The sequence below is a fragment of the Stegostoma tigrinum genome, chromosome 13 (genome assembly GCF_030684315.1).
Source record: "Stegostoma tigrinum isolate sSteTig4 chromosome 13, sSteTig4.hap1, whole genome shotgun sequence".
Lineage (NCBI taxonomy): Eukaryota > Metazoa > Chordata > Chondrichthyes > Orectolobiformes > Stegostomatidae > Stegostoma > Stegostoma tigrinum.
In genome coordinates, this window is record NC_081366.1 from 46,122,915 (window position 1) to 46,149,568 (window position 26,654).

The 26,654-nt window shown below is 42.5% G+C and overlaps 1 protein-coding gene across 4 annotated transcripts in view; it reads right to left on the reverse strand.

Annotated features, from left to right (window-relative positions):
* simc1 (SUMO interacting motifs containing 1) overlaps positions 1-26,654 on the reverse strand; it is an 81,189-nt gene that overhangs the window by 48,845 nt on the left and 5,690 nt on the right. For 3 of the 4 annotated variants that reach the window (XM_048543815.2, XM_059650724.1, XM_048543813.1), the window contains one exon: positions 13,776-13,825. In XM_048543815.2, the coding sequence (XP_048399772.1) occupies positions 13,776-13,778 (3 nt within the window). In that variant the 5' untranslated portion in view covers positions 13,779-13,825. Of the gene's footprint in view, positions 1-13,775; positions 13,826-13,989; positions 14,066-26,654 lie in introns of those variants that run through there. The other variant, XM_048543816.2, reaches the window with a different exon arrangement.

Here is a 26,654-nt window from a genome sequence, read left to right on the forward strand (position 1 = left end):
TTTATAAAATCATGAGGGGCATAGATAAGGTGAATAGCAAAGGTCTTTTCTTTAGGGTGTGGTAGTTCAAAACCTAGGTGGCATATTTTTGAGGTGAGAGGCGAACGATTTAAAAGCGACCTGAGGCACAAACTTTTCACACAAAGGATGGTTCGTATGTGGAATGAAATCCCAGGGGAAAGTGGTAGATGCAGGTACAGTTACCACATTTAAAAGATATTTGGACAGGTACATGAATAGGAAAGTGTAGGAGGGATATGGGCCAAATGCAGGCATGTGGGACTAGTTTAGTTTGGGATAATTGGTTGGCTTGGACGTATTGGCCCAAAGGGCCTGATTTTGTGCTGTATGACTCTATAACCAGATTCCTTAACTCTATCAAGTGGCAAAATTTAGTTTTGAAGTTCTAAAATATTACTTATATGTGTAAGGTTTTAAAGGTACACTTACAGCCTTAAAACAATACCCAGCCACAAGAGGCAAGAACGAAAGAAACCCCAATTCTGCTCTCCTGTGAGGTCGTGCTTTGATTTTGCCAAAGCAGCTCATAGCTAGTCTGCCTGCCTCTGGGACCTCACTGCTCTCATTGCTACTCCTTTAAACCTCACTGCTGCTGCTCCAGACTCCCAGCTCAGATCTGCCACTGATATCTTGATACTATTTGTCACTCAAATTGTTTGTTCATTATTGCTACTGTCTGCAAAGTATTTGTGTTTAATTGGCTGTTGCATTTACTGTATTATAATAGTAGCCATAACTGGAATTCTTTCAAAGATAAAGTATTTGCCCTACATTGGGACCATAAACAGGATCTTATCCCATGCAGACAGGTGCTGGAATCTTTGTGATGATGCTGTGGCAATACCAGGTGTGTTTTGTTCTCGTTTCTTTTAGAGAGAGACTGGGGGACAGGTTCTGAGCAGTCTTTGAGAAGGTAAACAACATGTGAGGCCTTGGAGTTTTTATTTTTAAAACTGAAACAATAGAAACAGCCTGAGTGGGTGTGGTCAGGAGTTTTAGTTAGCTTTTGGCATTGGTGCTAGGGTCTCAGCAGGGTTGAAGGTAGTGAATCTGTCCTGGCTGCTATATTCTGTCTCTCTGAGTTTTCTCTCAGAATTGTCTTCTGATGTTCTTTCCTTCTGGATTGGGGAACTGTTCATGAGACAATCTGTTTTCTAAATTTGTCTTTTTCCAAGAATATGTTTATGGGATGTTCCTTGATTGGAAGTTAACAGAGCAATAGATACACAAACTATTACTAATTAAGTTTTCCAACAGAGTTGTTATTCCATGTTCTTCTTTCCTTCGTTGTAGTTTAACAACAGTGCTTGAATAAATTGTGTTTTACTTAACATCAAGTAGTTTGACTAATCAAATTGCATTTGGAACACAGCATCTAATATTTACCTTTTAAAATAAGAAAAAGTTAGGGTCTAGGCTACCTTCTTAATATATTTGAGGGAGTTTGATCTAGCCATAACAGAGTATCAATTTATTAACGGTGGCAAGTGAAGAGAAGACTTCCGTGCCTGCTGCTCAATTGAGGCCCACCTCCATGATCTGCTTGTTCACTAACAGGATCGGTAATGGGCCACCGCTGAGGCTGCAGCAATATGGTGTTAGGCCATTTGGTCTACTTGATATTAGACTTTGTTGTTCAGGTCACCATTTTAAAATTTGCAGATGACAGGAATCTTGGAAGCATTACGAACTGTGAGGATAACAGTATTAAATTTAAAAAGGTCAGTGAAATGGTCAGACAGTCAGATGAAATTAAATTTAATGTAGAGAAGGGTGAAGTGATTCATTATTGGAGAAGGAATGGAAATATCAGTATTAAGTGAAGCGAACAATTTTAAAGAGAAGGCAGAGCAGAGGGACTTAGAACACATGCAGAAGCCATTGAAGGTGGCAAGACAGGTTGAAGGAATGGTTTTAAAAAAAAACTTACTGTATCCTGGATTTTATATCAGGGCCCTGGAGTTTAGAAACAGTGATGTTATGTTTGTCATTCAGCCTCAACTGAAATATTACATCTTTAGGAAGGATATGAGTATATTAGAGGGAGTGTATAAAATATTCTTGCTACAACTGTGCAGGGTTTTGGTAAAATGACAGCTAGAGAACAGCTTTGGTTTCATTTCTTTAAGGAGAGATGTACTTTCATTGGAGCCAATTGACAGAAGCTTCTCGAGATTGATTCTTTAGTCAAAGGTTTGTCTTATGAGGAAAGGTTAAGCAGGTTGAGCCTATATTCTCTGAAGAATTCTTTCACTAGATAGACCCAACAATCGTTGCTCATTCCTAATTGCCCTTAACAAGGTACTGCTGAGGTTCCAACATGCTGACGAACCACAGGGCAATGTATTTTTATTTATTTACCAACTTTGAATCAGGCAGGCAGACCTTGGTGGGCCAGAGAGGTGCATTTTTCAATGGTGCTGCTGAAGCCCCAAAGACAGTTATTGCTGCCAGAGCTCCCTCTGTCGGCCATGGAACGACTGTAATGTAATTGGGAAAGCTGCCTGGGTTTACTTGACAGTCTCTACCTGACACTAATAAAATGCCAGCGAGAGTGAATAGTGGGGCCTTGCTATAATTATGCTGTGGCAGGAAGACACTGGGTTTCCCTTATGACCTCTAGAAATGCCATAATATCCTCCTGTCAAAGGGCTGGTAAAATACAGCTACATATTTCAGTTGCAATGTGATGTCCTGAGGATATGAAGAACCTAAAGAGATTTGAGAGATAAAGTGCTTCACATGGTTGAGAAAGGAATGTTGAGGTCACTGGAAGAACCCCCTGTTCTTCTGACAGTACCATTACAGTGTCATGTCCTTCCAAACCAGTGGAAAAAAAGTCTTCATTTAATATCTCTCCATGAATGCCGAACTGGCCGTAGTGTAGATTATGAACAATCATTATCAAAGAAACTAGTTAGTTGTTATTTCATTTTAGCCAGCTGCAATGTTACTCACGTAGTTCTATTAAAAATATTTACTTTTTGTGATAATTCAATATTCAACTGTATTAATAAAATTTTTCTAGGTCATCACTTAAGTACATCGAGGAATATCACTAATGCAAAAAAAAGTTCTATCATGTTGTCGAATTACTCAGGTTTGTGGAATAGTTTACATTGTGTCATTTCAGCAGCAAATTGAAATGTAGTCAAATCAGTGGATTTCCAAGTACAATTTATATTCAGTTGCCAGATTGAACAATCGTGGAAATTCTACGCATGTAACAGAGATGCAGTGTAATAAGCACTACACACATTCAGGCTGAATTTGATAGATTTGTATGTGGCAATTCTGCTGCAGGCCTAAACCCATTAGGGGAGTAGGGATAGGGATTAGAAGATAGGCATGGCTGGAGACTGACAAACCAAGCCCAATGTTTGGAAAAGCGTGGACAGCTTAGTTTTGCAGGCCTCCAATATGCCTTGCTGTCTAGACTGAATCTTCTAGATTCTGGACGGAGAGAGCATCAAGCGCATTGCTTAAGTCTAACTTTTTTAAAGAAGACTCAGGAAAAGTAGCCATTCCTCATAATGAAATGACAACTTGCACCTTATTTTCAGGATTGTACTGTTCATACATTTATTCGAGAAATGTGCCCTCTCCAGGATTCGTCTGAAATCCTGAAGCAAAGTATAGGGACCAATGAAATAATTTAATCTGCTGCTTCATCTTTCCATAGCTCCGCCAACTGAATAGACTGCAGGATAGAGCAACATTTCTTAATCAATTTTCCAATTCCCCTTTTATTTCAAAGGTAAATGAAGTAAAATACCAGCATACTGATTTAACATCACATCTTACGTGAAATGTTCTAGATTACACAAAATGTTGTAGCGGTTGCACAGCACCGCTCACATTTTACACAGTATTACAATGATTTCTGTATATATTGAATATATTCTGAGAGTTATATCAGCAGAATAACCATTTCAGAAAGCACATTTCCTTCTCTAAAAACAGCAATTTTTAGCCAGTGATAGGACATAAATCACGTGGTATTGTAGACCAGAATTTTAGTAACTGTTCATGGACTGAATGAATCAACAATTTATTACACACAACGAGAACTGTTAAGCTACGTCTTGGCAAGATTACATAAACAAAACTGCTTTGACACTTGCTTGATAAAGTGGATACTTTATTGCCCCAAAGAACAAGGATTGGTCTGCAGAAGAACTGAAGGAATTAACCTCAGGAAAACTATGTCTCCACAAGATAGTCAATGCCAAATGTAACAAGAAATAAATAAATTAGTTTTGTTAAGAAAGCTAGCTGCAGTCTTACAGTATTTCAGATGAAAGAATGAAAGGAGTCATGAATAAGCCATCTCAGAGACCAAAGGACAAAAAACAATATAAGAATACAACACCATAACAACTCAACAGCAGAACTTCGAAGGATAATGCTGCAGAAGGACTGAACCCTGGGAACTTCCAGAGACAGATCACTGTTAATTGAAGTCCTGGCCAGATTTTATCATTAATCGGGTAATAGCTAAGTTGGGTTGCAGGCTTATATTTGCTTACTTAAGGGGTCTAGTATTCAGCTGCTACATGTAATCAAGTTTGAATTATTGTTTCAGTACCTGATTGTGAGATTTCTTAAGTAGCCAAATTAAACGTATCTTTTGGTGATTTATCGACAACAATAGCTTGTGGTAAACAGCAAAGAAAGATCAATACAAATATTAAGTCACTCATCTAATTGTTTCAAAGTGACAATTAAAATCTAATACTTCACTTAAGAAAAAGATGGTAAAACAAAACTTTCAACAGTATTGTTTAAACACTGAGATAACAAAATGTGGAGTTGGATGAACACAGCAGGCCAAGCAGCATCTTAGGAGCACAAAAGCTGACATTTCTGGCCAAGACCATTCATCAGAAAAAAGGGGATGGGGAGAGGATTCTGAAATAAATAGGGAGAGACGGGGAGGCGGACTGAAGATGGATAGAGGAGAAGATAGGTGGAGAGGAGAGTATGGGTGGGGAGGTAGGGAGGGGATAGGTCAGTCCGGGGAGGACGGACAGGTCAAGGGGACTGGATGAGGTTAGTAGGTAGGAAACGGAGGTTCAGCTTGAGGTGGGAGGAGGGGATAGGTGAGAGGAAGAACAGGTTAGGGAGGCTGGGACGAGCTGGGCTGTTTTTGGGATGCAGAGGGGGAAGGGGAGATTTTGAAGGTGGTGAAATCCACATTGATACCATTGGGCGGCAGGGTTCCCAAGCGGAATATGAGTTGCTGTTCCTGCTCCTGCAACCTACAGGTAGCATCATTACGGCACTGCAGGAGGCCCAGGATGGACATGTCGTCTAAGGAATGGGAGGGGGAGTTGAAATGGTTCGCGACTGGGAGGTGCAGTTGTACTGTTGTCTTCCCTGCCCCACCCCCTCCCCATTAAACAAAGCCAAATATGGTGTTTAATGGTTGCTTTTTGGGTTAGACTGATGGGGATGAGCTGGTGAGGTTGGGGGTAAGGGTTACAGGATTACTCAATACACTGTGTTGTACTGAGCCCTCAATATCTGTCATAAACGTTTCTTTTTTTCTTAATCTTAACCTTTATATCCCTTGGCATCCAGGGTTGACTGGTCTTGATCCCATCCTTCATCTTTATAGGAACATACATTTGCCATGTATTCTCACTATTTCCTCGTTGAATGTGTCCCACTGCTTTGATACTGTTTTACCTCCAAGTAGCTGCTTCCAGTCTACTTGGGGCAAATTGTATCTTATCTGAGTAAATTTAACCTCTCCCTGGTGTAAAACTGTTATTACTGGTGCATCCTTATCCTTGTTCACAACTATCCTAAGAGACTAAAAATCTCACTGTTTCAACCTTAATATATGTAATGATGGAACATCCAGACCCAATGAATTCCAAAACTTCACAGCCCTTAGAATGAAGAAATTGATCTTATCAGAGATCAATTAAATGACTGACCTCTAGTCTGAGACTAGGGCCTTATGTCCTAGGTCTTCCAAAGTTCTCACCAAAGCCATGAAAAATCATAGCAAAACCTTGTATTTTTATACTCCAATCCAACTGCAATAAGGGCTAATACATTATATAGTGTGGAGCTGGAGGACCACAGCAGGCCAGGCAGCATCAGAGGAGCAGGAAAGTTGACATTTTGGGTTAGGACCCTTCTTTAGATAGGGGGAAGGGGGAAGGGAGCTCAGAAATAAATAGAGAGAGGAGAGGTGGGGCTGGGGAAGGTGGGTGGAATGGTGATAGGGGACTGCAGGTAGGGAGTGATGGGGATTGGTCAGTGAGATGAAAGGGGCCGATACATGGGAGAGAGGATAGATAGGTTGTGTCAGGTCAAGGGGGCAGGGATGACAGGGAGGGTTGCTCGTGGGATGAGGCTGTGGGGGTGGGAAGGTTTTGAAACGGGTAAAATCCACACTTAGGCCATTGGGCTGTAGGCTCCCACCCAGAAATCAGCTAGTAAAAGTTGATTTAAAAGGCAAACATAGAATATAAAAGTAAACTAGCCAAGGATATAAGAACAGATTTTGGACCTTTCACAAGGAAATGAAAAGGAAAAGGGTAGCTAAAGTAAACATTGGTCTGTTAGAGGCAAAAGAAATTATGAGGGTTGAGGAAATGGCTGAGATGTTAAACAATATTTTACAGTATATCTGTCTTCACAGTAGAAGACTCACATTGCATACAGGACACTGGCAGTACCCTAGGAAAAAATAAGAATGAAGGAACTGATATAATTAAAATCAGCAGAGGAATAAAATACTGAAATAAAATTAAGGGATCAGACAGCCTGCACCCTAAGTTTTAAAAGTGGTATCTGCAGAAATAAAGTAAAACATTTTTCAAAATTCCCTAGTTTCTGGAACAGTTCCAGCGAACTGGAAAGGTAGCATTGATATGAGAGAAAGGAGTTAGTTGGCTAACGATCTACACATGCCAACTTGCTGGGCTGCATATTGAGCACCAAATTCTCCCACTGCCCATTAAATCAGAGTAGCAGTGGGATGATTGGACCACAGTTGCCTCAATTGGACCACAGGCGATTGAACCACTGATGCTTCCAACATCACTCATAGAATTGCCATGAGGCAAAGGTGAGTGTGCTGCTAATGATGTAACATCCTAACTTACAGGTCAATCCACATACTTTCCTTCCATTCGTGCCCAGCATAATTCAAATCATGAAACTGGAGTAAGATAGTATCAAGAATAGAATTGAAATCTAGTGGGGCAGCAGTAGTGTTCCTATCTCTAAGCCAGGAGGCCTAGGTTCAAAACCCATTTGCTCTAGAGGTATGTAACAACATCTTTGAGCCAGTTGAATAAAGAACTGTAAAATATCATGGAAAATGGACATTTCCAATTTGAACAACTATAGCTAATGGAGTGCCTCAAGGATCGATGCTAGGCCTCAGCTATTTACAATTTATATTGATGGCTTAAGTGAAGAGACTGAGAGTTTTCTGACACTGCAACATTGGATGGGATTGATAGCTGTAAGGAGGACGAGGAGAAGCTGCAAGAAGACATAAACAGGTTAAAGGAGTGGGCAACAAATTGGCAGATCAAGGATAATTTGTGCAACTGAGATTATTCACTGTAGGAGTAAGAATAGAAAAGCAGAATATTTCTTATAAATATATGTAATGTGTAAATGTTGATACTCAGAGAGGCTTGGGTCCACCCATATTTCAGATGAAATGAGCATGTAGGCATAGCGAGCAATTAGAAACATAATTACAATATACTAGAGATAGTAAGAACTACAGATGCTGGAGTCAGAGATAACACCCATTGTTTCCATTTCTGGGGATAGACTGGCCACTAATATCTACTATAAACCCAGTGAATCCCACAGCTACCTGGACTATACATCCTCGCACCCTGATTCCTGTAAAGACTCCATTCCATTCTCTCAGTTCCTCCTTCTCCATTGTATATGTTCAGATGAGGCTAACTTGGACAAAGGAGACTCCAATATGTCCAACTTGTTCCTCAACCAAGGATTTCCCAGCACCGTTGTCAACAGGGCCCTCAACCTGGCCCAAGTCATCTCCTGCACTTCTGCCCTCAACCCCTCTCTTCCTACCTGTAACAGCGATAGCATTCCCCTTGTCCTTACCTACCATCCCACGAGCATCTAAATCCCGAAGATCATCAGACGCTATTTCCACCACCTCTAACAAGATGCCACCATCAGACACATATTCTCCTCCCTTCCCTTGTCCGCCTTTCACAGAGACTGTTCCCTTTGGGTCATCCTGGTCCACTCATCCTTCACTCCCAACCTCCTAACCACCACCACCCCTCCCCCCCACCACAGCCCCAGGGCACCTTCCCCTGCAACCGGCGAAGGTGTAACACCTGCCCATTTACGTTCACCCTCCCCAGTGTCCAAGGGCCTAAACATAACTTCCAGGTGAAGCAACACTTCACCTGCACTTCTCACAATCTAGTCTACTGTATTCGCTGCTCACAACATGGTCTCCTCTACATTAGGAAAATGAAGCATAGACCGGATAACTGCTCCGCAGAATATCTATGTTCTGCCCTCAAAAAAAGACCATGAGCTACCTGTTGCCTGCCACTTTAACACACCATCCTGTTTCCTAGCCAACATCTCTGTCTCAGGCTTGCTGCAGTGTTCCAGTGAAGCTCAACACAAGCTGGGAGAACAACACCTCATTTTCCTGCAGCCCTCTGGACTCAATATTGAGTTCAATAATTTTAGTGCCCGAAGTCTCCCATGTCCTAGCCCCTACCCCACGCTGCACGCATTGTTGTCACATATCCTGCTGTTACACACTATCTACTGTTAGTCGCTAACATTCCCCATTAACAGCTATTCAACCTTCTAGCCAGATCGTTATCAACTCTTTATCCATCCAAATGCTCTTCTCTCTCTTTGGCATCTATCCCCACCTATAGTTTACTCCCAACCCCTCCTACTACTTATCTTCTGCATATAAACTGACATTTTCTTAGCTACCACCAGTTCTGAGGAAGGATCACTGGACCCAAAATGTTAATTCTGATTTTTTTTCACTGATGCTGCCAGACCTGCTGAGCTTTTCCAGCAACTTCTGTTTTTGTGCTTAATTTAAAGCATCTGCGGTTCTTTCAGTTTTCATTCAGGGATCTGAGCAACATGGTCTATGGCAAGATTTGTCCAGAACGTGGAAAGGAGTTGAGAAGTAATTAATCTATGCTAGGCACACAGCAAAGGGGATCAGAGTAAGTAGCCATGTGCAAGTAACTAAGTAAGTAGTGTGGTCCCAAAGGCCTGGCTGCAGTGCTTCATTTTATTCTCGGTGGAAACATGCCGCCTATGTGTGGGCAGGTAACACAGAGGTGTCACTTGTATGCAGTGGATATCCCTTGATACCAAGCCTTCCCATTCCCAGTTTGTTAGTACAGCTCATATCTGCCAGGATTGGCTGACAGAATAAGAACTTGTTCCAGGAGAATTGGCATTCATCAGAATGATGCTCTGTTCACAGCTACACATTAACTACATGCCAAGAGAATGACACCATTTGTGGTAGGGCACAATGCCATTGAGATGAAGTGTCTGCACAATGACATGAATGCAGTAAACAAGTCCTTGAGCTGTTCAGAACCCTGCTTTCTTGGCAAAGATTCATGCTCATGTATCCTGCTTTACTGTTGTTAGAGAGGCGATCAAGAAATTTCCCTCTTTTGCAAACACAGGCTCCGGTACCTCACTGATACATAGCAACCTGTGAAAATGTTGCTGCTATCACTGATTTTTGATTTGAAGGATCTTGAAGCAGGTAATAAAGATCAAGAACAACACAGTTTGCAGCCATAGTGATAATCTCAGCCAGAAGCATCGTCATTCTGAGGAAGGGTCACCAGATCCGAAACGTGAACTCTGATTGCCCTTCACAAATGCTGCCAGACCAGCTGACCTTTTCCAGCAATTTCTGTTTTTGTTTCTGATTTACCTTACTTTGTATCTTCAGTTTCAATTGGAGGAAGTGGCATAGTTTAAAGAGTCCTGGTGGAACTGCAGCCAGTTCAGATTCTGCTCTTCCCTGAGATGGAGGTAGAAGTATTCTCTGAAGACATTGGTCTGGAATTTTACTTTTGAGGTGATTATGCAGAATCAGGAACTTTTCTGGCTCAATACAGTGCCTCGGAAGAAAGATCTTCAGTGTGGAAGATTGATGGCACAGTGGCTCAGTGGGTAGCACCACTGTTCCAGAGACCCAGGTTCAATTCTACCCTCAGGTGACTGTCTTTGTGGAGTTTGCACATTTTCCCCATGACTGAATTGATTTCTTCCAGGTAGTCTGGTTTCCACCCACACTCCAACGATGTGCAGGATTGTTCATGCTAAGTTGCCCATAGTGTCCAGGGTGTGCAGGGTAGATGGATTAGCCATGGAAAATGCAAGGACAGGGTAGGGAGCTGAGTCTTGATGGGATGGTCATTGGAGGGGCAGTGTGGACTCATTAGGCCAAATGGCCTGCTTCCACACTGTAGGGATTCTATGATTCTAAGAGCAAGTGTGTGCTGGAGTAATTGCTGGAAACAGTTGGAGTCAGCAATACGTACAGTTGAATGCTGATGTGGTCTATCGAAAATATTCAGCTTAGCTTCCTTGGACTTCGTCCTAGTGGAAAAAAATGTGTTCCTGATCCCCTCCACTCACTCTCTCCATGCCCAGCCATGCTAACGCATAGCTTCATCCATTTCCTCCAACTGTATGATCTCACATTCCATCCATGCCAACCCTGCCCTTCATCTGCCCCATTGCCAATTCAAGGCCACACATGACACATATCACTCATCTCCATGGCTCCTTACTGTCACTATGTCAAACTAATGCCAACATTTGCCAAACATGACCACTCTTGCCAAACTACCATTTTTAAACCTTAAATTTTCTGTACCACCTCATCCAACATCTACCATGGGCAATAAGCAGGAGCTAGATTGAAATGAAATAAAATAAATTTCTAAGCATCTATTACAAATATCAATATATTACAAAAGCACTAAGTAATAAAAGCTCATTTAATCCCTTCAGCAATTAATATCTTATAAAAACATATTCATAACACCACTTCAAAGATAGCTAATTCCTAGCAGTCAAGTAGTTATAATATAATAATGATGATCCTCGGAGATATCCCATCTTAAGACACATACTGGAAAACAGACCTTTATTTAGCAAAGTGGAGTCTGTATGAAAGCAGCACTGTTAAAATTACCTTACTGGGTTTGCATTTCCCACTTGCTTGAATCCCTTTCCATGCCTTTCTTACCATTTCCTTGCCCCATGAAAATAGCAGGTGTTGGAAATGGAAGCAGAACATATAGATCCAGGGTTGCTATTTTGGCTAAGATACAGAGTCGCCATGACTCGATATAAATCTGGGTCCAGTCGAGGCAGAAGGTTATTTTGACAGCTCTCCTCCCTCTGCTTCCCTTCTTTATTGCTTGTGCTGCAAATTCCTAGTGTGCTGTGGCCCAAGAAGGACTGTCCCATTGGTGACATATCATTTCAACTGAGAGGCCTTCACAGTCACTGAACTCCTTGGAGAAGTACAGCACCACTCCATTCTGACTCAAACAACTTTGGAAACTCTTTCTAAACATTGTACTTCTACAATTACTGAGGCAGCAGAAGTCATAAAAACATGAACTGTAAATCCCACATTGATGTCTTTAACAGACCACAGCTGGAATACTATGAACAGTTTTGGGCCCCTTATCTTAGGAAAGGTTTTCTGGTATTGGAGGTATTCCAGGGAAGGTTCTCTAAGCTAATACCAGACTTGGAGAGACTGTTTTGTGAGGAGAGAAGGAGCAGATTGGGTCTGTACTCATTCGAACATTGAGGAGTAAAAGGAGACCTTATTAAAACATACAAGATTCTTGGGGAACTTGATAGGGTAGACATGGAAAATTTTGTTTCCCCTTATGGGAGAGTTTAGGGCAAGAGGACATAATCTCAGCAGAAAGTGTCACACATTTCAGACAGAGATAATGAGCAATTTATTCTCTCAGAGGGTGGTGAATTTGTGGAGTTCTTTGCTAGAGAGGACTATTGAGTCTGGGCTATTGAGTATATCCCAGACCAAGTTAGAGAGACTTTTGATCAATCAAGGAGTCAAAGGTTACTTAATTGAAACATAGAAAATAATCAGAGGGTTAGATAGGGTGGATAGGGAGAGCCTTTTTCCTAGGATGGTGACGGCGAGCATGAGGGGGCATAGCTTTAAATTGAGGGGTGAAAGATATAGGACAGATGTCAGAGGTAGTTTCTTTACTCAGAGAGTAGAATGGGAATGGAATGCTTTGCCTGCAACGGTAGTAGATTTGCCAACTTTAGGTACTTTTAAGTCGTCATTGGATAAGCATATGGACCTACATGGAATAGTGTAGGTTAGATGGGCTTGAGATCGGTACGACAGGTCAGCACAACATCGAGGCCCGAAGGGCCTGTACTGTGCTGTAATGTTCTATGTTATGAGGAAAAGGCAGGAAAGAGGAGTTGAGGATTCTCAAGTCAGCTGTAATCTTGTTGACTGGTGAAGCATGCAATGATCTGAATGGGCCACCCTTGCTCCTTAAGTCTTATGGTCTAGTGGAGAGATGGGCACCAACAGTCAGAATTGTGAGAGACTGAAGAGGTTCAGAAATTGAGGAACAGTCTCTACAAATACAAATTACAATCCCCAACACCAGAATAAAATATTTGTCCACCAAAGGCTGAATAGGCTAGGACTGTTTTTCACTGGAGCATAGGAAGTTGAGAAGTGACCCTATAGAAGTTCATAAAATGATGAGGAACATAGATAGAGTTAATAGTGGTTGTCTTTTCCATTGGATGGCAGATTTCAAGACTAGGGGCACGTTTTTAAGGTGACAGGAGAGAGATTTAAAAAAGACATGAGGGGCAATTTTTTTCTCTCAGAGTGCTTTGCATGTGGAAGGAACTTCCTGAGAAGTGGTAGATGTGGGTACAATTACAACCTTTACAAGATATTTGGATGAAGTACATCAGTAGGAAAGGTTTGGAGGGATATGGGCCAGGATCAGGCCAGTGGGACTAGATTAGTTTGGGATTATGATCAACATGGACTGGTCGGACCGAAAGGTCTGTTTCCATGCCGTATGATTCTATCTCCGTGTTAGTGCATGTCCAAGCATGGTGGTTGGGCAGGCTGTGCCAGATGTTGGCTAACATTTTCATGAGTCAAGGCACCTGTGTGCTGACAACAGGAGTGTTGCAGTGTCTGACTTTACAGCAGATTATTTTAGAATGTGGAGAAGAAAATGGAGGTGCAGAAATACTCTGCTGCGGTTATCTTTTCCATCTAAACAAAACAGTCTTTTGTAACTTGCTTGACATTCCTACATTTTTATTCAAATAAATGTGTTAGGTGCTCAAATTTCATGGTGTGGCATTTGGAACAATGTCAATTCACATGGTAAAGTAAAGAGAAATCAAAATAAGCTTGAAGTGATTAAGGTTGTTATGAACTAAAATAATGATCCCTCCCCACAGTCACTGGGCTCTTTGTTACGCCTAGCTGCAGGACTCCGTGAGTAATTCTATGTTGCAAAAACCTGAAAGTTAACAATTGATTCTGTGCTGCAAACTATTATTGCAAAGAACAACAAGAATATGGTTATTGCCTTTGAAGAATTTAAATGAAAATTGCTTCATTGCTTGATGCATTTAAAAAAGATTTGCATGCTTTAGATATTATAAAATACACTCACCATTGGATGTTTAAAGGCTGCAGCTTTGAAGTTCACACTTCTTCAGAGTTCTATGTTGAAAAGGAAGTGGTATATATCAACTAATGAGTCATTTAAGTATCAATGCACAAGGTTAGTTTATATTTGACACACATTCTAAAGACAAATATCTTTTCATTGTAAATTGTAAACACTTTAATTGTTTTCTAAATGCAGTCATAAATAGATTACTAACCTCCACAGGATTTGCAGCCGGAATGTTGACGAGCCGTATAGACAAACTTCTTTCCATTCTTAGGTCTCTTGTTGCAGGTGTATACAACTCACATGTTGCCAGACTTGGGGTCAAAACTAGACACTGTCCAAAATCCAGTCCAAGAGCTCTAATAATTTCTAGTCATTGATGGCCTCTTTCATTTATCCTTTAGTATGTTGCATTAGTGTAAAACAAGTCCTGACAGTTTATAATGGCAGTCAGCAGGTCCTGACATTACCTCAGTACAGTCAGATCAGAACAGGTTGCTGAAACTTCCTGCACAGTAACTTGTACCCAAGGAATATGCTGATGGTTTGATATTTAATTTTGTTAAAATTTGTTTAAATATGTGAGTTTTTTTTAACAAGAGAAGCAAACATAAAAATTTTGACTCACAGGAAAACTAAATATCACTAAACTGATAGTTTTGGCAATGTTTCTTGTAGACAAATTATTTTTCTTTTTTTGGGTTTCTGTGCTTTGTTTCATGCCTTTTCCCACCGCTGACTTCAGTGTATCTTTCACTGAAATACTTGAAATCGATGGATCATAAATCCCTGCAGCTATGGTAAATTAAAACAGTTTGCTTGTTCCAAAAATTTTATGACATAATTAATAGCTGTTTTGACCAATTTAAAAGCATTTTCCAACCTAATTGCACAAGTAACTACATCACAAATACCAATGCTTTCAGACGGAATAGCAAATAATATTTTGTGATATTCATCCATGATTTTTTGTTACCACTGATTTCAAAGCGATATCTTTGTTGTTAAATTGTATATTTATCAAAAATTAGACTACTACACCCAAGCTTTCAAACACTTAGCACATCACAAAAAATATTGTATCAGAGATAATGGGAACTGCAGATGCTGGAGAATTCCAAGATAATAAAATGTGAGGCTGGATGAACACAGCAGGCCAAGCAGCATCCCAGGAGCACAAAAGCTGACGTTTCGGGCCTAGACTCTTATGAAGGGTCTAGGCCCGAAACGTCAGCTTTTGTGCTCCTGGGATGCTGCTTGGCCTGCTGTGTTCATCCAGCCTCACATTTTATTATCCTAAACAAAAAATATTGTGTTTGTGTTGAAAGACAAATAGTTTGGAAAAGAGGGCAACAATTTCCTATCTGTAATAGACCTGCGGTTCCACTATTAATGCTGTGTCCTTTTCCCATGTTGGTCAAGTGTCACTAAATGAGTTGTAGAAAGGGAGGGGAGAAATATTCAACCAGGTAGGTCACAGTGAGACAGGAACTGGTCTTTCTAGGGATCAACAAACTCTAGTTATTATTTACATTTAGTTCATTCTCAGGCGTTTATTTGACGTTGTTTAAAAAAAATTCTTTCTTGAAAAGTGGGTGTTGCTGATTAAACCAGTGTAATTGACCATCTCTACTTGCCGTGCAAGAGGTATCTATGCCTCAATTTATAAACCCAAGAATGCAATAAGCTTTCTTAACAATGTTTTCAACAGGGAGAAAACAAGTCCAACTCGCAGGAAATTGAGCCCTGATTTGATCTCAGTGAGGTTGGTCAAGCAGTAAAAGATGGTGCCTGAGGATTGGCCACTTCATTGCTGGCTGGGCCTGGCACTGGCAGTGGTGAAGCAGTGGTGTGAGGGCACACACGTGAGATCACATGCAACATCGGTGTACCTGGCACCAGCAGTGGCAAAGGTGAATTGTCGCAGCAGCAAAAGATGGCGCTTGAGAATTGGCGATGTTGATATTAATTGGGTCTGGTGAGGTGGTGATAGTTATGAGCCAGCTCAGAACTCATATATTGATGGGATTCTCTTTAAGCTATATCTTTTCACTTCCTCTTATTTTTAAACAATCAAAATGTGCTGGATTATAGCAACAAATGAAAGCTTTTCACAGTTTTACTGTTTTATTACTATTTTATATTTTGTTGTATTTCACTGTAAAATATATGTAATAACAAACCCATTGAAACAAAATTCAGAAGAAGACTTGCCTGGCTACCTTCAGAAAATCATGCACTTGAACCCCGAGGTCCCTCTGTTCCTGCATTCCCCTCCATGCTGTAGCATTCAGCCTGTCTTGCCTCTTCATGCTTCTTCGACCAAAATGCATTACCTCAAATTTCCCTGCATTAAATTTAATCTGCCAGGTGTCTGCACATTTGGCCAACTTGGCAATATCCCTCTGAAGTTGCTCAGTGTTATTCTCATAATTCACTGTTCCCCCTAGTTTATTATCATCTGAAAATTTAGAGATTTCTCCTTCAACACATATCTCCAAATCAGAAAAAGCACAGGTCCCAACACTGACCCCTGGGGAACACTAATTTCACCAGTCTGAGAAATGCCCACCTATATCTACCAACTATTTCCTATCTTTTCACCAACATCTAATCCAAACTGCCATGGACCCATCAATCCCAAATATTTCTAATTTGCTATTCAACCTGCCATGTGGCACCATATCAAATGCTTTCTTAAAGTCAAAATATACAACATCCATGGACTACCTTCATATTGTCTGTGTGACCTTGTCAAAGAATTCAATCAGATTTTGTCAAATATAACCTGCCCTTGACAAAACCATATTGACTGTCTGGTATGAACTTATTTTTCTGTAAGTTTATATTTACCTTAACCCATATTATGGCCTCATCAGTTTCCTACTACTGTTGTCAAGCTGTCAGGTCTGTAGTTTCTTGGGTTATCATTTGCCCCTTTGTTAAACAACAGCATCACATTTGCAATTGTCCAGTCCCTGGGACAACACTATGCTCATAAAGGCCTAAAAAACTTCTGTCAATGTCTCTGCAATTTGCTCATCTACTTCGCTGAGTCGTCTAGGATGCATCACCATTCTTTGAGATTGGGTCCTCTGCAATCTCTTTCTCAGTCGTGGTGAGTGAGCCAACTTTTCCCAGAGTCCTCCTCGGTCATTTCTCACTGCCATCCTCTGTTCAACTAGTACACACTGTGCATTAGTGGTAAAAAGAGTGCAGATTGAAGGTGTACCACATTGGCAGATGTGCAGGTGAACTTCTGCTTAATATGGAAAGTCATCTTGGGCCTGGGATAGGGGTGAGGGAGGAGGTGTGGGGGCAAGTGTAGCACTTCCTGCGGTTGCAGGGGAAGGTGCCGGGTGTGGTGGGGTTGGAGGGCAGTGGGGAGCGAACAAGGGAGTCACGGAGAGAGTGGTCTCTCCGGAAAGCAGACAAGGGTGGGGATGGAAAAATGTCTTGGGTGGTGGGGTCGGATTGTAGATGGCGGAAGTGTCGGAGGATGATGCGTTGTATCCGGAGGTTGGTGGGGTGGTGTGTGAGAACGAGGGGGATCCTCTTTGGGCGGTTGTGGCGGGGGCGGGGTGTGAGGGATGTGTTGTGGGAAATGCGGGAGACGCGGTCAAGGGCGTTCTCGACCACTGTGGGGGGAAAGTTGTGGTCCTTGAAGAACTTGAACATCTGGGATGTGCGGGAGTGAAATGCCTCATCCTGGGAGCAGATGCGGCAGAGGCGGAGGAATTGGGAATAGAGGATGGAATTTTTGCAGGAGGGTGGATGGGAGGAGGTGTATTCTAGGTAGCTGTGGGAGTCGGTGGGCTTGAAATGGACATCAGTTACATGCTGGTTGCCTGAGATGGAGACTGAGAGGTCCAGGAAGGTGAGGGATGTGTTGGAGATGGCCCAGGTGTTGGCCATTGTTCGCTCCACACTGCCCTCCAACCCCACCACACCCGGCACCTTCCCCTGCAACCGCAGGAAGTGCTACACTTGCCCCCACACCTCCTCCCTCACCCCTATCCCAGGCCCCAAGATGACTTTCTATATTAAGCAGAGGTTCACCTGCACATCTGCACATCAATGTGGTATACTGCATCCATTGTACCTGATGTGGCTTCCTCTACATTGGGGAAACCAAGCGGAGGCTTGGGGACCTCCGCTCAGTTCGCAACAAACAACTGCATCTCCCAGTCGCAAACCATTTCCACTCCCCCTCCCATTCTTTAGATGACATGTCCATCATGGGCCTCCTGCAGTGCCACAATGATGCCACCCGTAGGTTGTAGGAACAGCAACTCATATTCCTCCTGGGAACCCTGCAGCCTAATGGTATCAATGTGGACTTCACCAGTTTCAAAATCTCCCCTTCCCCAACTGCATCCCAAAACCAGCCCAGTTCGTCCCCTCCCCCCACTGCACCACACAACCAGCCCAGCTCTTCCCCTCCACCCACTGCATCCCAAAACCAGTCCAACCTGTCTCTGCCTCCCTAACCTGTTCTTCCTCTCACCCATCCCTTCCTCCCACCCCAAGCCGCACCCCCATCTACCTACTAACCTCATCCCACCTCCTTGACCTGTCCGTCTTCCCTAGACTGACCTATTCCCTCCCTACCTCCCCACCTATACTCTCTCCACCTATCTTCTTTTCTCTCCATCTTCGGTCCGCCTCCCCCCGTCCCTATTTATTCCAGAACCCTCACCCCATCCCCCTCTCTGATGAAGGGTCTAGGCCCGAAACGTCAGCTTTTGTGCTCCTGAGATGCAGCTCGGCCTGCTGTGTTCATCCAGCCTCACATTTTATAATCATTATGCCATTGGCTCTCCTGTAGTATCACTAGTTTAGAAAGAAAAATAGTGCAACATTGGAAAAGGAAGAGCTCCCTACAGGATCCAAAGCTGCAAAATATTCCAGATAGAAGACACAATCAAACCACAAGTTTTTCTTGAACAAGAGAAAGTCCCCTTGTCCAATTTATTGTTCAAACATTTGGGTTCATGCATATTCTTTAAATTTTTCACTTCGTCACTATATTCTTCAGCTGGTCTAAACAAATTTTACGTTTGATCCATTAGACACATCACATTTAAACTCATAATTCTTTGTTCAAGTTACTACGAGCACATCACATATGGTGAGTTGTAGTTGATGAAGGCAAATGCAATAATGAGTAATCCCAGTTGAAGGATCGAGGAAAAAGGCAATGATGCTTAGCTAGGCACAGATGCAGAGTCTTGAGAGTTACAAGAAAGGATGGCCTACTGAGATCTGAAGCAAAAAGTTAACTTGGTCATATTGGAGTACCCAGAGGCAATCTGGAGTTATGAGCTCCATGGCCAGCATTTAGGATCCTCACTCAGATATTCACAGAATGCATGACGTACTCTGCACTATAGTATAGTCAATGGCACTAAAGGTGCAGGGATATTTGAAGATGATGCCAGTTGTGCCCCTATTGATGGTTCCCCCTCAGACATCCTGAGTGCCAGTGAAGGGCTGAGGCAGTGGTCAAAGGAGTGAGGGTGGCATCTACTCTGGGATGTCATCATAACCATTGCTTTTGCTATTCCTTTTAACTGAGGTTGCAGAGACACAGGCAGTTATGTAGATGCAGCAGCCTCTGAAGATGGCTATACTAGAAGCTTCATAATTTGGATGACCAATAGGTACATTGACTTAAACAAGTAAGCAGGTTGCCTCATCCAAGACCATTAGAGAGGCTGATGGAATGATGGGCTGGGGAAAGTTTGCAGATGTATCTGAAATTGGAGGCCACTGTCAGTCATTATATTGAGTTGGTTGCTGGTGTTTGTTTCATATGAAATTTCTCTTTTTTACTGTTTTTCAACAAAATGTAAACATTGACACCCAACTTTGGGAGAGAAATGTACTAAGAGCGATCTATCCAAAGTTGAGTGGAACTGTTCTCACAGGCAGGTCAAAATGAGTTCAAGACTTTGACCCCCACCCCATCCCCCCCCCCCCCCCACCCCACCCCACCCCACCCCACCAACCCCGCATCAGAAGGATTCATCTGCAAGTTGCCTGGATCAGGTGATACCTAATGTTGATGACATTCCCATGAGACCCTGGAGTCCTGCATTGAATCCAGACATCTCAACATTGGAGAACCTCACCGTGCTGCTCTGCATCTTCCTCCTCCTTCCTCACCCTGCTCATAACCTCCTCCTTCTTTAATTAGTTGTGTCATTGCAGGCTTCACTATCTTCAAAATTCATACCTTTCTGAAGGGGCATGTTGTGGAGCGCACAGTAAACCATCACTTTACATGAAATCCTTACAGGAGTGAACCACAGGGCATCACCTGACTAGTTTAGGCACCAGACCACATTTTCAACAGTTCGACTGCTTGATCAATTATCATCATTGTGAACATGATGGTTTCAGTTAGCATCTCTATGGGACCCAAATATTTCAAACCTAGAGTTCTCCCAAGTTCAAAATATTAGAGACTGCACACAGGTTATCCTGCAGGTCCCCTCATGTGGTATAATTACCATCGTGCCATAAGATCGTATAATTGCTGGACTGTTAATCCAGGAAACCCACGTTCGAACACTGCTATGGCAGATGGTGGAATTTGAGTTCAATGGAAGTCTGGAATTAAGGGTCTAATGATGATCATGAATCCGTTGTTGATTGTAGGAAAACACCCATCTGGTTCACTAACGCCCTTTAGGTGGAAAACTGCCATCCTTATCTGGTCCTGCCTGCATAAGATTCTGACCCACAGCAATGTGGTTATCACATTGGTGATATTACAATGGTGGTAATCCTGTTGCCTCCCAATTCATTATTTCTGTAAATTATAAACTGTTTGGAGTCCAAACCCTTTCTGAGTTACTTGATTTATGATTCTGCCTAGGAACCCAGATTTCAATGGGAATCCAATAGGACCTAATAAAATGTGAAGAAGATACAACAATGTCAATTACTTACAAATGAATGTCTTTGGTAGCACATGTTGAAATCAGGAACAGGCTGGCCCAATGCAAAAGAAAATTGATGTTACTACTTCCAGCATTGCCATTTGGGTAGCCTGGAATTGGCGAAAATATAATTGGGCTGAATGTTTTGACTAAATGCCCGTTGTACTGAGTCATTCTGGAGGATATCTTTCCACAAGGTCTAACAAGATTTCTCACTGTATCTTACCAAACTCTCCTCACTATGCAATCTGCCCCTGTGTTGTCCCCCTCATCTAATCCTAGTCCCACTTTATAACATCCTGTTCTCAGCACAGTTTGCCACTCAGTGGTTATCTGCTGAAAGCCTGATATCCCTGGCACCAGCTCCAAATGAAAGTCTGATTCCTGCAGCCAAGTGTTGGTAATCTGGCTGTGATGCTTACCAGCAACATTATGGCACAATAGCCTCAGAGACACGTTGCTCTTGGCTCACACTCCCTTACTCATATAATTCTATTCTTTCACTGTTTAACTGCCGCACCACACAGTTTGTAGTGATGGATCATATAAACACCATTTCTAACATACCACGACTCTGTCCCCACTGTAGACATGCAGGTTGTCATTGTTCAATAGGTAATATTACATACAGACAAGCAGACAAATCCAAAGATGATCTTTTATTTACAGCCAGCAAAAGTGAATACAAGCAAAATGAATGAAGGCTGCAGCTTGCCCTATAATACAAACCAAATGCTGTTATTATGACCAATGACTTCCATACTCTGTGAGGGTCTGCTGCAACCAGTTCTCATCTACTGGAAGCGAGTGCCAAGGAGATCCTGTCTGCCTTGTGATTTCCAATGCAGTTGAGCTCTGTCAAGTGCAAGAATAGCTTCCTCCTCAGAAGAGGAAGATTGCTCACAATCTCCAGTTTCTCAGTATTTATCACATCATCCCATCGCCGACTGTAATTATGCAGAGCACAGCTTGCCATGATGATGTGGTACACTCTGTTTGGACTATACCAGAGGCACACCCATCACAGTCCAAGCAGAATATCATCAGCAGCTTGTCTGCTCCACTATAGCTCTGGTTGAAGCATGAGTAGCATTGTATCTGCATTCTGAATCAGTCAGAGGGTTTCCAAAGCTGTGGCCACAATGTCTTCCAGTAGCCAGCCTTCTAAGGTGCCTGGACTCTCAATTGCAGCAGGAACACAAGAGTGATCCAGGATGTAGGAGTCACGGCAGCTGTCAAGGTAATGGGAACACACCTTGAGGTTGTGGTAGCAGTGATCCCAGGTCATCAGCACATTAATCAGATGGAACTCCTTCTTGTTGCTAAGTTCTCCTACAGTGTGATACAGCCCTGTCAGTGTCATGTGTGTGTGTGTGTGTGTGTGTGTGTGTGTCTGCAATTGATGGCACTCTGCATCTGGGGAAGCTAGCTATATTGCCAAATCTTACTGCCTGGGCTGCAGCACTGACCTTGTCATTGGGAAATTAAATGGGCCTGTGTGATCTTGCGCAGATGGCATCAATCACTGAGTGCACGACTAAGAGATCCCACACAGGTTACCCGTCATTCCCTGGAAATAGCCAGTCGCACAGAGTTTCAGAATGACTATCATCTTTAGACGATGGTCTCCCACTGTTACAGCCCTCAGGTCACATGCTTGCATCTGAAATAGTTTTTATAACAGTATCCAGGACATACAGAGTCACAATTGACACTTTGTCTTGCTCATCCCTAGGAAATGGAGAAAGGGGTGAAAAGTACTAGTCCTTCTATGGACTTCACACATACTGAGGAGCCCTGCAACTACGTCCTCTCCCTAAGCTGTATTGTCCTTAGCCTCCATGGTGGCCTGCCCTGGGCTTTGCATCAGCTCTCGTTCTCCTGACCCACCTTCCCTTCTTTGCAAGGCAGCTACATTGGCCAGTATCCCACCAGCACCTGGGCACAAGACAATTACTAGAAATGACCTATGTTGGGAACATAGGAAGCAAAACCAGTTCTTAAGTCTCAGAAAAGTTAGATCTAGCAAATCCTTCAATAGCGGGCTGCACTCCTCCATGTTATGAGACATAAAGCACCCTATAACAAGGGCCATGTCTCCATTATTTATTCAGCTTCAGTCTCAGCATGAGCACTAACTTGGTGAAGGTGACACATAACTGGCACATTGCATCAAAAAAGGAGTACCTGCTGTTCTCTGACCCTTTTCCCATCTCAGACCCACATCAATCATTCAATTTTTCACTGCAGTCACTACAGACCATGTAAAACCTACATGACAGATGATGATGAAGTGATATTCCCTGCCTCCGACAGCACCCTTCAAGGTTGCACTGATGATAGGATGCTTTTGGCCAGCTTTCATGTCTTTGTAAGTCATTGGTGCTAACTTCTGCATTACTAAGATGGTAATGTTCAAATTTCAAGGATCAATGGTGTGGTGTAACTCACCTCTGACCAGCATTTGAATTCTAAGCAATCCACTCAGCACATATTTTAAATGAGTGAACTAATGAATGCAAATGATACCTGGTCGGAGTTTGCAAATGTCTGCTTCATGCATTTTCCTTGCCTCTCCCACCTAAGCCTCCAAGTCCCTTTTAACCTTGCACTACCCCAATAGCTCATTTCTACTCATTTCTTCTTTGTCGGGATCCATCATGTGGTATTTTGTTTCCAAATGTCATTCCTCATCACAAACTGCTGATATTACACCTTCATGATGCCCACAATGGTCCTGTACATTATTCCTGTGGAAGTCACAGAAGAGGTTTCTGCCAACAGACCCTCCACCCACAGCCAACCATGGCCTTTGATGCAGTACCACCTACCCGACAGGTACCTTGAGATACACCCATCACTGTACTTGACCCCACTGCTAAACATACCTTCACCCAATCTTATCTCCCAACCAGTTATGCAGTGATCCCAGGGTATGATAGGGCAGGGGCTAAGTGGATGAGTGCCAAAAGAGTAAGCGAGAATACAGGCTTCTCCAATCAGTGAGCTGGGTGCCTGTTCCGTTGCAGAAAATGCCCATGCAGCAACTTTCAAATGCCAATAAGTGATGCTCCCTGCAATCCTCCTTTGTGCTTTCTTAGTGGCTCAGTAAGGTGCCATGAGGAGCCTGAGAATTTGGCAAATGTCCAATGCAGAGAGTTGCTCCCAAAATCAAGCTAAGCCTTGACTAGATTCTTGTGAAATTCTGTCAAATGTCTCACTGTAGTCTGTATTGTCTGGTCCACTGTAAGATTCTGCTCATTATTTTTAACTTTTGAAGAAATAAATGATACAGCCACCCTTACGGACACACCCCTTTGTTGCAATGTGAGTTAGTTTGAGGCAGAGGAAGAGGACAACTAGAAATCCTCTCAATTGCTGTTTCAACAATTCTCCTGTAGCTGTAAAATCCCCTCTTCCCTCCCTCAGACAACTACTACATTTCATCTGAACTGAAAAAACTCACAAAGCAAAACAAAACTTTCCTCCTAGCCTGGCATCATCATTTTTTATACCTGCACTTAATTTCTTTGTTCCTGTACTTACTGCTCAGGACTATAGAGCCAACCTCTTACTAGCTCCCTCCAAAAAGGCAGTTGCCAAATTCATGTTTGTGATCGTATCATCATCCCAACTTGATATCACAGCATGAAGGTATTCACACCATAGCCAGGCACATTAAGATAATCTGGAACAGCAGAGGTTAGATTCCCTACAGTGTGGAAACAGGCCCTTTGGCCAACAAGTCCACACTGCCCCTTGGAGCATCCCACCCAGACCCATCCCCCTATAACCCACACACCCCTGAACACCACAGGCAATTTAGCATGGCCAATCCACATAGCCTGCACATCTTTGGACTGTGGGAGGAAACTGGAGCACCCGGGGGAAACTCATGCAGACACGGCGGGGGGGTGGTTGCGCGGCGGAGGGGCGGAATATGTGCAAACTCCACACAAACAGTTACCTGAGGCTGGAATCGAACCTGCGTCCCTGGCACTGTGAGGCTGCAGTGCTAACCAACTGAGCCACTGGGCTACCTGATCTTCAGAAGTTTTTGTCTGGTTGATATAATGGCCTGTAACACTTCCAATTATTCAGAAGCAGCTAAGTACTTATTAAAACAAAATGCTTCAATAGACTGCAGAGAATAAATATGTCTATCCAATTCTGGAATGGGGCTTTTTACCATACCTGTCTTCAATGTGCTGTTTTTGAGCCTCTATGACAGGCCTAACATCCTGTCCTGTCCCTAATCATTCTCCTTCACATTTGCACAATAACATTCTAATGAAAGCCTTCAAGAAGCATGCATTCCACCTGGTGCCACTTGCCAGTGGATATTTGTGCCAGTTACGTTCAGCACACCATACCTCTTGGTAGTCACCAGCCAAGAAAAATGATCACACTGTCCGTTAGCACTTTATTTACCAATATATTAAACAGCTACAGAACGTGAGGTAGCTCACTCTATGTTCAGTAAGGCTATCAAAACATAAAGATATATTCCAGTCCATACTTTAGGCCCTCCTGTTATGTAGTTTTAGTGCCCCTAACTCTAAGCCAGAAGGACTGTGTTCAAGTCCCATGTGAGTTGTACAATAAGCATCTGAATAAAAACAAAGTTGCTGGAAAAGCTCAGCAGGTCTGGCAGCATCTGTGAAAGAGAAAACAGAGATAATGTTTTGGTTCCGAGAACCCTTCCTCAAAACGGTTCTGAGGAAGGGTCACTGGACCCGAAATGTTAACTCTGTTTTCTCCTTCACCTGCTGAGATTTTCCAGTAACTTTGTGTTTGTTCCTGATTTACAGCATCTGCAGTTCTTTCGTTTTTCATTTAACATCTCTGAATAGGTTGATTAGAAATTATCAACAGATGTACTTCAGGCATGCTACCGTCTAGAATTTTGCAAAGAAGTTTGTGGTTTGGTTCATAGGAAAGTATAAGGTTATTTTTGAAACTAGTGCTGATCACTGAGAAAAAAAATCACAGGGAGACAAAAACTATAAAACAATAGTCCAACATATGGCAATAAAATGTGAGGCTGGATGAACACAGCAGGCCCAGCAGCATCTCAGGAGCACAAAAGCTGACATTTCGGGCCTAGACCCTTCGTCCAACGTATGGTATTTAGTTAGTTAAATTCCAGCTTCACTTCTGAGGCGTTGTTGTCAGCAAACCACACCAAAATTCCTTTGTAAGTAAGGTGTGTTTCCATTCAGTCTATATCAAGCAAAGACGAAACTATTCAATAGAATTTCTCAGTGATTTGGATACTTTAACATGACAGTAGGCTTCTTGTCTCACATACTTAATCTACTGCTCTGGCTTCCATACATTCAAACCCAAATTAAGCAAGTTTTGGATTGGCATTTATTTACTTTGCTTCATCCCACACAACTTAATCTGCAGAACTATTTTCATTTAGGGATTGAAGTGATAACAAAACTGTTTTAGTTTATCTCGTTTTCCAACTTTCAGCCAGGATATTGTACAGAAATGTAATCATATGTAACTACCAAGTAAACGACAACAACTTACACCTATTTATTTGACATTATTATACATCTGTTTTCTCTGTGGTTTTTGTTAAATGGTAACAAAAGTGTAGGGCTGTGGGCAGCGAGCAAGGCTATGGTATGGTTTCAGAATGCTCAAAGCGTAGACACAGACATATCGAGTTGAGTGGCCTTCACCAGAAACATGTATGATTCTATGATTACTCTGCACATGTCCATAGAGTTATCACAGTCACTGCGGTGAAGTCTAGCACTTCAGTGTATTTTATAAATGGGTTTCTGAGTCCAGAACCAGACTCACCAGCTAAACAGACGGTTGTTACCACCTTGAGCCGTAAGAATCTGCTCTCTGAATCCTGAAGATGAATACATTTGAATTGATGCTAGGGAGGCAAAAAATAATTTTTTTT